The sequence below is a fragment of the Tursiops truncatus genome, chromosome 3 (genome assembly GCF_011762595.2).
Source record: "Tursiops truncatus isolate mTurTru1 chromosome 3, mTurTru1.mat.Y, whole genome shotgun sequence".
NCBI lineage: Eukaryota > Metazoa > Chordata > Mammalia > Artiodactyla > Delphinidae > Tursiops > Tursiops truncatus.
In genome coordinates this window covers 58834152-58848062 of record NC_047036.1, presented here as the reverse complement: position 1 = coordinate 58848062, position 13911 = coordinate 58834152, and the positions used below count along the sequence as shown (strand labels likewise).

At 36.2% G+C, this 13911-nt stretch overlaps 1 protein-coding gene across 8 annotated transcripts in view; it reads left to right on the top strand.

Moving 5' to 3' along the window:
* Positions 1 to 13911, top strand: part of ANKRD31 (ankyrin repeat domain 31) — a 128721-nt gene that overhangs the window by 90317 nt on the left and 24493 nt on the right. For all 8 annotated transcript variants that reach the window (XM_073802216.1, XM_073802219.1, XM_033852945.2 and 5 more), the window contains 2 exons: positions 6308 to 6404; positions 8974 to 9973. In XM_073802216.1, the coding sequence (XP_073658317.1) occupies positions 6308 to 6404; positions 8974 to 9973 (1097 nt within the window). The remainder of the gene's footprint in view (positions 1 to 6307; positions 6405 to 8973; positions 9974 to 13911) is intronic.

The window sequence follows — 13911 nt, the reverse complement described above, 5'->3', positions numbered from 1 at the left end:
AATGCTCCATAAATATCAACTAAGTCCATCTGGTCTAATGTGTCATCTAAGGCCTGTGTTTTCTTACTGATTTTCTGTCTGGATGATCTGTTCATTGATGAAAGTGGAGTGTTAAAGTCCCCCACTATCATTGTGTAATTGTCAGTTGCTCCTTTTATGGCTGTTAGTATTTGCCCTGTATATTGAGGTGCTCCTATGTTGGGTACATATATATTTACAATTGTTATATCTTCTTCTTGGATTGATCCCTTGATCATTATGTAGTGTCCTTTTTTGTCTCTTGTGACAGTCTTTATTTTAAAGTCTATTTTGTCTGATATGAGTATTGCTACTCCAGCTTTCATTTGATTTCCATTTGCATGGAATACCTTTTTCCATCCCCTCACTTTCAGTCTGTATGTCCCTAGACCTGAAGTGGGTCTCTTGTAGACAGCATATATTTGGGTCTTGTTTTTGTATCCATTCAGCCAGTTTATGTCTTTTGGTTGGGCCATTTAATCCATTTTAATTTAAGATAATTATCAACATGTATGTTCCTATTGCCATTTTATTCATTGTTTCAGATTTGGTTTTCTAGGTCTTTTTTCTCCCTTACTCTTTTGTTCTCTTCTCTTGTGATTTGATGATTAACTTTAGTGTTGTGTTTGGATTTCTTTTTCTTTTGTGTTTGTGTACCTATTGTAGATTTTTGGTTTGTGGTTACCATGAGGTTCTAATATAGCAGTCTATATACATATACAAGATTGTTTTAAATGCTGTTTTTTTTTATTTCAAATGCATTTCCAGTATCCTGAATTTGTACTCTCCTCACGATTGCTGGTTTTGATATCATATTTGTGTGTGGATGATTTCCTACCTTTACTATATGTTTGCCTTTACTGGTGAGCTTTTCCATTCATCATTTTCTCATTTCTAGTTGTGTCCTTTTCTTTTCCACCTAGAGAAGTTCCTTAAGCATTTGTTGCAAAGCTGGTATGATGGTGCTGAATTCTCTTAGCTTTTGCTTGTCTGTAAAGCTTTTGATTTCTCCATCAAATCTGAATGAGAGCCTTGCTGGATAGAGTATTCTTGGTTGTAGGTTCTCTCCTTTTATCACTTTAAGTATTTTGTGCCACTCCCTTCTGGCCTGCAGGTTTTCTGCTGAGAAAGCAGCTGATAACCTTATGGGAATTCCCTTGTACGTTATTTGTTGTTTTTCCCTTGTAGCTTTTAATATTTTGTCTTTGTTTTTAATTTTTGTCAATTTGATTACTATGTGTCTCACCATGTTTCTCTTCGGGTTTATCCTGCCTGGGATTATCTGTGCTTCCTGGACTTGGGTGACTATTTCCTTTCCCATGTTAGGGAAGTTTTCAGCTATTATCTCTTTAAATATTTTCTCAGGTCCTTCCTCTCTCTCTTCTCCTTCTGAGACCCCTGTAATGTGAACGAACGTTGGTGCATTTAGTGTTGTTCCAGAGGTCTCTTAGGCTGTCTTCATTTCTTTTCATTCTTTTTTCTTTATTCTGTTTTGCAGCAGTGATTTCCACCATCTGGCTTCCAGCTCACTTATCCGTTCTTCTGCCTCAGTTATTCTGCTATTGATTCCTTCTAGTGTATTTTTTATTTCAGTTATTGTACTTTTCACCTCTTTTTGTTTGTTCTTTAATTCTTCTAGGTCTTTGTTAAACATTTCTTGTATCTTCTCGATCCTTGCCTACATTATTTTTTCAAAGTCTTGGATCGTCTTTACTATCATTACTCTGAATTCTTTTTCAGATGGATTGCCCATTTCCACTTCACTTAGTTGTTCTTCTGGTGTTTTATCTTGTTCCTTCATCTGGGACATATTCCTTTGCTGTCTCATTTTGTCTTAACTTTCTGAGATTGCTGTTTCCATTCCGCTGGCTGAAGGGTTATAGTTCTTTTTGCTTCTTCTGTTCTGCCCCCACCCCAACGCCCAGTGGATGAGGCTGTATAAGAGGCTTGTGCAGGCTTCCTGGTGGGAGGGACTGCTTCCTGCCCACTGGTGGGTGGAGCTGGGTGTTGTCCCTCTGGTGGGCGGGCCATGTCAAGGGGTGTGTTTAGCCAGCAGCTGTGTGCTCAGGAAACTTTAAGTAGACTGTCTGCTGATGGGTGGAGCTGTCTTCCTGTCCTGTTGGTTGTTTGGCCCAAGATGTCCCAGCACTGGAGCCCATAGGCTGTTGGGTGGGGCCAGGTCTTGGTGAGAAAATGGTGCCCTCCAGGAGGGCTCAAGCCAATGAGTACTACCCAGAACTACTGCCACCAGTGTCTTTGTCCCTGCAGTGAGGCACAGCCACCCCCCACCTCTGCAGGAGACCCTCCAATACTAGCAGGTAGGTCTGGCCCAGGCTAAAATGAAGTCATTGCTTTTTTCCCTGGGTCCTGGTGCACATGAGACCTTGTGTGCACCCTCCAAGAGTGGAGTTTCTGTTTCCCGCAGTGCTGTGGAATTCCTGCGTTCAAACCCTGCTGGCCTTCAAAGCCAGATTCTCTGGGGCCTCCTCCTCCCATTGCCAAACCCCCAGGCTGGGGAGCCTGATACGGGGCTCAGAACTTTCACTCCTTTGGGAGAACTTCTGTGGTATAATTATTTTACAGTTTGTGGGTTGCCCACCTGGCAGGTATGGGATTTGATTTTATCACGATTGTGCCCTTCCTACTGTCTCATTGTGGTTTCTTTGTCTTTGGATGTAGGATATCTTTTTTGGTAGGTGTGCTAGATGTGCTGTTTTTACATTCTTTTTTGTCATAGTCATCATTCTTAGTGGTTACATAGTAAATGTTCAATAAATGTTCCATGGTTTACTTAATTTTCCCCTTTTTGTTGAGCATTTAGATTTTTATAATTTTTTGCTATTACACTACAACACATAGTTTTTTCTGGATTTAGAATTATCTTCTTAGGAAAAATTAACATAATTGAAATTATTGGGTCAAAAATATATAAACATTATAAAATCTATTGGTTCATATTGATAAATTGATTTCCTAAAGTATTACATAATAATTTGTACTTCTGCCAACACACATTCATGTTTGTTTGCCTTCACGCTGCTAATAGCCTCAGTATTTTCATTTTAAATAATTTTACAGAAAAAAAATTTTTACTAATTTAATAAAAAATATGCATTGTATTTTCATCTGCCTTATTGATTTTATTAGTGGTACTTTTTCACTAGTTTTATTTTCTGTTTCATGAACTGACTGTTCCTGTTTGTTAATAAATTGGAGCCATTTTATATAATCAAGTTATTGACCCCTTTTCTGCCATAACTGCTGCAAATACTTTTTTCACCCCTTAACTGTCTTTTTATTCATAACATGTTAGTGTGTGCTTAAATACAGAAATTCTCAAATTCTGTATAGTAGAATGTATCAGCCTCTTTGCTGTTTCTTTTAATGCTTCTAAGATTAGAAACTTTCCTCCCCTCCCCACCCCCAGGCTTTGTAACTTAATTTTATTCTGTTATAACCATGATTCTGTTATCACCATGACTATTCTAATCATGATCCCTATTTTTGGTCTCATTGCCCCTTTAGGGGAGGAGAGGTAAGGCAGTAGGACTCTAGAGTTCTTGGCTGGTGATCAAGTCCTGACTGTGTTTGGCGCCATCACTCTTTTGCAGTTGTTTAAAACTAAGTTTCTTCAAAACAAAATTTCTGAGGCTGTTCTGAAACTTCTACATAGCTCCCATAATGTGACAGTGCACATTTTTCTTTCCCGGGGCCCTCTCAGTCTCCTCTCAGCTTCTTTTTTTTCCTGGGTCCACCTTACACAGATTGTCACCCTCAGGTACAAACCCTCATAAGCAGGACCACAGGGCAGTCTCCACACTGTCTTCAAGATCCTGGCTCCTTGGACCCACTGTTAGAAGGAAGGACAATCAATTCCTAGCACAGCAGCAACTTTCTCCTTGCCCTGCTGTAGAAGCTCCCTGCTTTTCAGGGTCTCAACCTCTAGATGTTCAAGGTCAAAGAGGAAGTCAGATATGAGTCCATTGTCACCTCAATAGAAAGTTGTTACACTCTTAGTAGTCCTTTGAGAAACTCCCCCTTTAGGCTTGAAGTAAAGGGGAGAAACGCCCTCGCCTTTCACTTTTGCTGCTCAGCATAGAGAATCCCACCCAGTGAAGCTACAGCTCTCTAAAGAAACAGCTTTACAAAGTCACCACCTCCATATTCTGACATCTTTTGTATCTTTGATCTGGTTGAGGGATCCAAGAGTAACGAATTTTTTTTGTACATTTCTTTGTAAATTTTTCTTGTTGATGTCTTATATACATTGATGTCAAATATTTTTAGTGCCTCAACTGAATTGAGACAGAAAAAAATGTTCATTTTAAACATTTTATATGTTTTTTTCTAAGCATCTTAACTCTATAATTCAACTGAAATTTCTCTGCCACATACGGTATAAGGATAGAATAGGGCTTTCCCCCATATTACTACCCCATTTGCCTAGTCTTATTTGTTGAATAATTCCTCTCATCTTCATTGTTTACAGTGCCTTATTATCACATATTAAAATCTTACACATATTAGGGCAATTTCTAGGTTTTCTCTAAGATACCATTGATTAATTTTGTCTCTTTGATAAATAAGTATATAGTATCAAGTTACATGTAAAACATCTTTATATCCATTCTTATAGAAATATATAGAATCTTTTGGTTACTATGATAATGTTATTTTTACCAGTGGTTTAAAATTCAGTTAGAAAACCCAAATGTAACAGGAGACATAGATAATGTAAATGTTTTTTATTAAAGTGTCAAATCTGCTAAAAAATTTATATCTAAATTCTTAATTATCATACAAGTTTCTCCCCTTTGTTAGCATATGCATCACATCGTGAAACTAATCTTTTGCCATAATAATAGGGAGATAGAAACTAGTCTGGGAACAGACTCTATACTTATTTGTCTGATTTGCAGAGAGAGGTTCTGGAGTAAATTCCAACTGTGAACTTCATGTCATTTTTCACCACTGATTTTGTCTAGTTAAATTATCTAGAAAAATATGCATTGGTCTAAAAGAATTAGGAAAAAGCTTAAGAAACAAAGCCAAAAATGAAATGAATAGCAGGTAGGCTTAAAAGAAATAAAATGTATTCATCTAAGCGAAATTTCCTATTTGGGAATCTGGGTTTGGACATAACTGACTTTACATGTAAATCCTGTGAATCTGTGATGCGGGAGGTCATGATGCCTTGGGAAGCAATGGAAGAAAGTAGGAAAAATTTAATTATTATAAAAGTAATTTTATATAGATCAATAAGTGACTGTAGATATCATATAGCCCTATCTAAGTGTTAAGTGTAAAGAACAAAAACTGACAGTGTGGGACTTCCCTGGTGGTGCAGTGGTTAAGAATCCTCCTGCCGATGCAGGGGACACGGGTTCGAGCCGTGGTCCATGAAGATCCCACATGCCACAGAGCAACTAAGCCCATGCGCCACAACTGCTGAGCCTGTGCTCTAGAGCCCACGAGCCACAACTACTGAGCCTGCGTGCCACAACTACTGAAGCCTGCATGCCTAGAGCCCATGCTCTGCAACAAGAGAAGCCACCACAATGAGAAGCCTGCATACTGCAAGGAAGAGTAGCCCCCACTCACCACAACTAGAGAAAGCCCATGTGCAGCAATGAAGACCCAACGCAGCCAGAAGTAAATAAAATAAAAGATAAATTAATTTAAAAAAAGAACTGATAGTGACTCTTATTTTTAAGTACGTATAAGTTATATATAGTACAAATATAGTATAGAACAATATATTATATAAATATATTTTAAAGTTTACACACACAAACACACCCCTACCAAAGTATTAACAGCAATCTCTTTCATGGAGTGAAATATTGAGGAGAAGGAGTGGTTGAGTGGGATACTCTTTGACTTCTCTTCTCCATAAACATTCATATTATTTGCAGATTTTCTTTACATTGACAATGTATTCCTTTTGTATTTTAAAAAGTACATAATTTTAACAGACAAAATATTTATCTTCCTATTTATTTTCCTTTACTACCCTCATTTCACAGGTAAGGAAGCTGACCAGAGAGGTCAGTGACTTGTCCAGGTTCACAAAGCTTAGTCAATGGGGTAGCAGGATTAGAATTCAGTCTGGCCTGCTTCTTCTTGATACCATGTTCTTAATTATACACTTCAGGGTACTTCCATAGAGTGACATAATTCCTAGGGAAATAATGGCTTTTTAATTAACAGTAAGGCTAAGTCCTATGTGACCAAATTTAACATTTATCTCTCAATTAACTGACTTTTTATTTTATTACCATGTTTCTAGAACAATACACTGATAAGATGTTAGAGATAAAGGAGGTTATGGACAACGTGCTTACCAAACAGAAGGCAGAAAGGGATGATTTAGCTAAAAAATACAGGTGAGTGAAAAAAAAAAATAGGAATGCTTTAGAGTTTTCAGAATTTATCTATTTTTATCTACAGTAGGCCTAGAATTTCTTAAGATTACAAATGTTGCTTGGGACCAGAAAAGGACTTTATGAGGTCATCTAATCTATTACCTCCATGAGGAATTATACTTCCTAGAAAGATGTTTTTCTACTTTATTATTTGAAATGTTCAGAAAAGGACATTTTCCTATCTTAAAAAGTTGTCTACAGCCATGATTTTATGAAAGCCTTTCTGGTCATGAATTCCGTAAGTAAATTTCTTTCCTTAGTAAACTCACATTTTTTACATTAAAATTTTTTCTTTTATGCTATCACAAATGTTGTTCTTCTAAGCAGTTTAATCATGTATATTTTGTGGTTTTGTGTACTTCTAAACTCTCAGGGTCCTTAAAGAGTTTTATCCTGATTATATTGATTATTTACCTCTTATCCTTTTTTTTGAGAAATTTGTTATATGATTTTTTCTTGTTTTGAGCATTATTTTTTTTAGTTTTCTATTCTTTTTTTCTTTTCTCTTGTGATGAGAACTTTTAAGGTCTACTCTCTTAGCAACTTTCAAATATGTAATACAGTATTATCAACTATAGTCACCATGCTATATATTACACTCCCATGCCTTATTTATTTCATAACTGGAAATTTATACCTTTTGATTACCTTCACCTATTTCACCCACGTGCCACCTCCACCTCCACCAACCACCAATCTGTTCTCTGTATCTATGCCTTTTTTGTTTTTGTTTTAGCTTCCAAATATCAGTGAGATCATACAGTATTTGTCTTTCTCTGACTATTTTCACTTAGCATAGCGCTCTCAAGATCCATCGATGTCTCAAATGGCAGGATTTATTTCTTTTTTGTGGCTGAATAATATGCCTTTATATATGTGTGTCTTCATACTAATGTTGCTATTTGCCTTAAACTCTTGTAATTTAAAGAGCATTTGTATTTTCTGTCTGAACTCTTTGTTTCACGTAGTTTTAAATGTGATATTAATTTCTTCTTTCTTCTCTATCTATCCAGCTTCTTGCATTTTATACTACCAGTTATTTGCTAATCTGATTTCTTCTTGATGCTTCTTCCACTTACATCTACTACTTGCTTTGACATCCAGTTGGTTTGGAGTTCAGTACCGACAACTCTAAACTGTGTTAGGAGAGACAAGTATCTATACTATTGCTTTCTCTTAAAACGACTCCTCTAAAAAGATGGTCCCTGAGGATCCCTGAGACCATTTCAAGGGGTCTAAGAAGTTGAAACCATTTTTTTTTTTTTTTTTTTTTTTGCGGTACGCGGGCCTCTCACTGTTGTGGCCTCTCCCGTTGCAGAGCGCAGGCTCAGCGGCCATGGCTCACGGGCCCAGCCGCTCCGCGGCATGTGGGATCTTCCCGGACTGGGGCACAAACCCCTGTCCCCTGCATCGGCAGGCGGACTCTCAACCACTGCGCCACCAGGGAAGCCCCCGAAACCATTTTTATAATAACATTAAGATATTATTTGCCCTCTTCTGCTCTCATTTTCTCATAAGTGTACAATGGAATTTTCTAGAGGCCACATGGCGTGTGATGATATCATCACTCTAATAGCTAATGGAATGTGCACTTGTGTAGTCTTGTGTTTTAAAATTTTCTCTTATTTTCTAAAACAGTAAATATTGATAGATATAACTCAAATAAACAAAAGCTCTTTGCATTCCTCAATAATTTTTAAGAGTATAAAAAAGTCCTGAAACCAAAAAGTTTGAGAGCTGCTGGAAACAAAGTGTCCAATATCCTGAAGATCAGTGTGGAATAGTTGAGTATAACCAGAAGACAGGTGTGGATGAGCCAGTTTCCTCCCACTCAGTCTTCAAGCCCCTGAGAGACTTGGTTTAAGGAGGGCACACAGGATAATGCTTATCTGGGTAGTCACTTCAAAGTACCTCACTACAGATTCAAAGTACAATTATTGGTTTGGCCAAAAAGTTCATTCGGGTTTTTCCGTAACATCTTGTGGAAAAACCCAAATGAGCTTTTTGGCCAACCCAATACAATAAGTACTTGATGAATTGACATTTTTCAGGTCTAGCTTACTTATAATTATTCACAAAACAATCTCAGTCCTCCATAACTAAGGGAATTTGGGTGGAACTTACTCCCAAATTTTACTTCTTGATACACCATTTCACTGTAAACAGGTAAGCGAATTCCAAACTTAAAGAATGGTGTTGCTCCTTGGCCATCAATTTATACCTTCCAGCTAAAGGACTACTAGGTATCTAGATAAACAACCCAAGTTTTGTTTCTCTTTTAGGGCTGACTCACAACTGATATGTAATGATGTGAATATAAATGTGGATAACCACGCTGTCACCTAAAAAAGGCAAACTGATTTACCTCAAGTAAAGCAACAGTTTCCTCTCAAAGAATATACATTGCAAAGATAGTCTCTTGTGTACTTTGAGCTGATTAATTTGACACAAAGTATAAAATCTAAATGATTGCTAAAAAAAAGTTTTCTACTGTTTTTATATTTTTTCCTCTTTCTGTTTCTTCCTACAGGGTGTCCATAGAGTCATTTAAGCATGGAGTCCTGAGAGACCAACTAGCTAACTTGGCCACAAGGCAGAAGAGCCTTTTACTTGTAGCAAAAAAACAGAAAAAAATAAGCCAGAAAATTCAGAACTATAAGAATGTTACATCTTTGTCTGGTCTTAGTTTCAAGAAGCTGCCATTGAGCTCAGAAATCTCTAATGAAAAGGACAGCCAAGAGTTTACTAGTCTGGAAAATTCAGTACAGCCCCAGTCATGTTCAGTTTCTCCTGTCAGCCTTGTTTGTGGAAGCATGCAGGAAACACAGTTGTCTTTGGAAATCTGGCATGACAACCAAAATACCAACACTTGTCTAAATTCAAAGACAGTGAGAAGGGAAGAATTTTCTGGAAATGAACTGAATTCTAAACAAAGTGTCAGTGACTGTACCTTAGATAGATTATCAAAATCCAGACTTTCAGATGGCACTAAGAAGATTAAATTACAATCGCAACCTATTTCTTTTATTGCTCAAGCAGAATATTCACAAAAAGAAAATGATCTTACAGATACTACAGCCAAAGGGCATGAGTCCTTTAGTCCTTCAGCAGTAAATGACACATTAAAGATTTCAGAAACCGCAAGTGTATTTGCCCACAATGATGCCAATCCATCAACTATTATTTGTGATCAGGCTCTTTCCAATTGTGATCCAAAAAAAGGAAACAGGAAAACAGCTTCGCAGCAACCACGTATGGGGACATCAGAATCCCTGGTACATCAAGGGATTGATGTCTTTGGCAGTAATACGGGGCATCAGGTGAAAGCTTATCTTAGAAAATCAGCTCTTGCTGTTCCACATGCAAATGATAGTCAGAGCTCCTCCTCCTCTGGGTCTGGCCGTCAACATACTGTAAAAAATCCTTCAAAATACAGCACAACTCCTAAAAAGAAATGTATGCAGATAAAGGATCTGATACTGCTAGGAAGAATTAATCCGGGAAATAATATTCTGGAATTCAAAACACAGGTATCCTTTTTTTTTCTCTAAAATTACGTAAATTTTATAAGTAAGTGAGTAAATGTTGCTGTCACATAGTGTCAGTGTTTAGCTCTAATTAGGGGAATAGGGTTTGGCTGGGCTTCTTGAATGGAGAGACCATTATATCTTAGCAAGTGAAATCATGCTTCTAAAATTGCCCTGTACATTTTAGTTACAAGCACCTTTAGGCTCTCAGACCAAAATTAGTTTTACTGCAGCAGGAAGGATTTAAGAACAAAATAAAAATAATAAATTGGAGCTGTGTTTGGTTCCAAAGTTTTGGGAACTACCAGTGTGTACTGCTAAAGCTTCCCCTAATAAGGGTTAAGTATAAACACATCTTCCATAGTAGCTCAATTTAGAAACAGAAAGTGACTTGGAGTTTGGGTAAATATAACTCAATTAAAACAATATCACATATGCATAATAACAGAAGAGGAAAAAAAAGATTCTGCTAGAAATGCCTACAAATGAGGCTTCCTTTCCCTTTTCCCCCTATTCATTTTTTGAAAGAGGATATAAGAGTGGCAAAGTTTGCAGGGTCCTGGAATGCTGCTTTGCTTGTGGACCAGTCCAACAGAAAACCAATCCAAGCTAATTGGAATTTAATCTAAATGACCCCTTTTTTCAACCCTTTCTACTTCTGGATTATAAGACTTTTCCTAGTTAATAAGCTTTATTTATAAGTTAGGAGCAAAAAAAACTTAATTTTAATGCTCCAAACTATAGTTCAAACACTAAATTAGCAGCTTGATCTCAGATCCCTTGATGTTCCTGTTTGCTTGCCTGTCAACCAATTTATTGCTAAGTAATACCTACTTCACATTAGCCAAAGCAACTCAAATTTCAGTTATTGGTTACATTAGCTAAAATTTTGACAGCTGTGGTTACTCCTCTGGATCAGCAATGATAAAATTCTAATATAATTTTTTGTATTTCAGCTATTTTTAACAGCTTTATTGAAATACAATTGACATACAATACGCTACATGTATTTAAAGTATATAATTCGACAAGTTTTGATGTATGTACATACGCAAAGTATAAAATCTAAATGATTGCTAAAAAAAAAGTTTTCTACTGTTTTTGTATTTTTTCCTCTTTCTTCCTACAGGGTGTCCATAGAGTCATTTAAGCATATTGGTCTGTAGTTTTCTTGTGTTGTCTTTGGTTTTGGGCTCAGAGTAATACTGGTCTCACAGAATGAATTCCAAAGTGTTTCCTTCTCTTCTGTTTTTTGGAAGAGTTTGTGAATTGGTATTAAGTCTTTTAAAAATGTTTTCTAGTAATCAGCAGTAAAACCATCTGTACCTGGGCTTTTTTGTTGTTGTTGATAGTTTTTTGATTATTAATTGTGTCTACTTTTTATAGTTTTTTTTTCAGATTGTCTATTTCTTCTTGAGTCAGTTTTGGTAGTTTGTATCTTTCTAGGAATTTGCTCATTTCATCTAATTTATTGGCATACAGCTGTTCATAGTGTCTCTTATAGTCCTTTTTATTTCTATAAGGTCAGTAGTAATGTCCACATTTTCATTTTTGCTCTTAGTAATTTGAGTCTTCCCTCTTGCTTTTCTTGGTTAATCTAGCTAAAGGTTTGTCAGTTTTATTAATCTTTCCAAAGAACCAATTTTGATTTTTTTGATTTTCTCTATTTTTCTATTGCATGTTTTACTTTTTCCACTTTAATAGTTACTATTTCCTTCCTTCTGCTTGCTTTAGTTTAGTTTGCTGTTTTCTTTCCAGTGTCTTTCTTGTAAGTTTAGGTTATTGATGTGAGATCTTTCTTCTTTTTCAATATAGGCATTTACACCTATAAATTTCCCTCTAACCCACTGCTTTTACTGCATCCCATAAGTTTCAGTATGTTTTGCCTTCATTTTCATTCATCTCAAAGTATTTTCTCATTTACCTTTTGATTACTTCTTTAACCCGTTGTTTATTTAGGAGTATGTTGTTTGAGTTCCACATAATTGTGAGTTTCTCATTTTTTTGTTATTAATTTCTAATTTCATTCCATTGCTCTTAGAGAACATACTTTGTATTATTTTGGTCCTTTTAAATTTTCTGCGACTTATTTTGTGGCTTAGATAGTGTGTAGCCTATGCTAGAGAATGTCCCATGTGTACTTGAGAAGAATGTATATATCCTCCTATCATTAGGAGTTTTCTATAGATGCCTGTTCAGTCTAGTTAGTTTATAGTGTTGCTCAACTTTCCTCTTTCCCTTTTGTGATATTATTATTATATATATTATTGATATATCTGTAAATGTTATAAAGCCAATAATTCATTGTTATAATTATTACTTTATAAAATTTTGTGACTTTTAAAGGAGCTGAGAAGAAAGGAGAGCAAGTTTATATTTATAACTTTTGATATATTAACCTTCTTACTTATCCTTGCTGGTTCTCTTCATTTGTTCCTGTGGATTTGAGTTACCATATGGAGTCATTTTCTTGGCCCAGTAAAACTTCTTCCACCCACCGCCTTTGTGCTTTTGCAAATATATATGTATTATATCCCTATTGTTTTGTACAATTGTTTTAAAAACCAGGTAAGCAAAGAAAGAAGAAATGTGCATTTATACTGTCTTTTATAATATGTGATTACTTTTACTGATGCTCTTTGTTTTTCCATGTGGATTCATATTACCATTTGGGGGTCACTTGATTTCAACCTGAAGAACTTCTTTTAGTATTTTTTGTAAGGCAGGTCTGCTAGCAACAAATTTTCTCAAGAGAGGTCTTTACATCACCTTTATTTTTGAAAGATTTGCTGCAAATAGGATTCTTGGTTACAGGTTTTTCTTTGTGTACTTTGAGTGTGTTATTCCACTGCTTCTGGCTTTCATTGTTTCTGATAAGAAGTCAGTTGTTAATCTTTTGGGGTTTACCTTGTAAGTGATGAGTCATTTTTCACTTGCTTCTTTCAATAATTTCTTATGGTCTTTGACTTTCAGTATTTTTACTATGTATCTATTTATGTCTCTCTTTGTGTTTATCCTTGTTGGACGTCACTGAGCTTCCTGAATATGTAGATTAATGTTTTTTAATAAATCTGGGAAACTTTTAGCCATTATTTCTTCAAATATTTTTTCTGCTCCTTTTTCCTATCCTTTTGGTACTCCCATTATGCATATGTTGGTGTGCTTAATGGTGTCCCACATTTCTCTGAAGCTTTTTCATTTTTCTTCACTCTTTTTTCTTTTTCTTCTTCAGCTTACATAATCTCTATTGATCTCTCTTCAAATTCACTAATTCTTTCTTCTGACATTGAAAATCTGTTGAGCCTCTCTATTAAATTTTTCATTTTAGTTATTGTACTTTTCAACTCAACTTCTTTTTGTTTCTTAATAAATTGTTTCTTTATTGATACTTTCTGTTTGATGTGATATTGTTATCATACCTTGCTTTCCGTCCTTAATTATGGTTTCCTTTAGTTCTTTGAACATGTATATAAACGGCTGTTTTTTTTTTTGTTGTTGTTTGTTTTTTTGCGGTACGCGGGCCTCTCACTCTTGTGGCCTCTCCCGTTATGGAGCACAGGCTCCGGACGCACAGGCTCAGCGGCCGTGGCTCACGGGCCCAGCCGCTCCAAGGCATGTGGCATCTTCCCGGACCGGGGCATGAACCCATGTCCCCTGCATCGGCAGGCGGACTCTCAACCACTGCGCCACCAGGGAAGCTCTAAACGGCTGTTTTGAAGTCTTTGTTAAATCTAACACCTGGTCATTCTCACAGGCAGTTTATGTTGCTTTTTCGTTAGTTTATTTTGCTGTATGTGTCATACTTCCTGTTTCTTCACATGTCTCATAATTTTTTGTTGGAACTGGGCATTTTAGATATTTTAGAGTAGGCAATGTATTGTAGCAAGTCTGTGTATTGATCCCCATCTTCTCTTACGTTTGTTATTGTTCCCAGGCAAAAT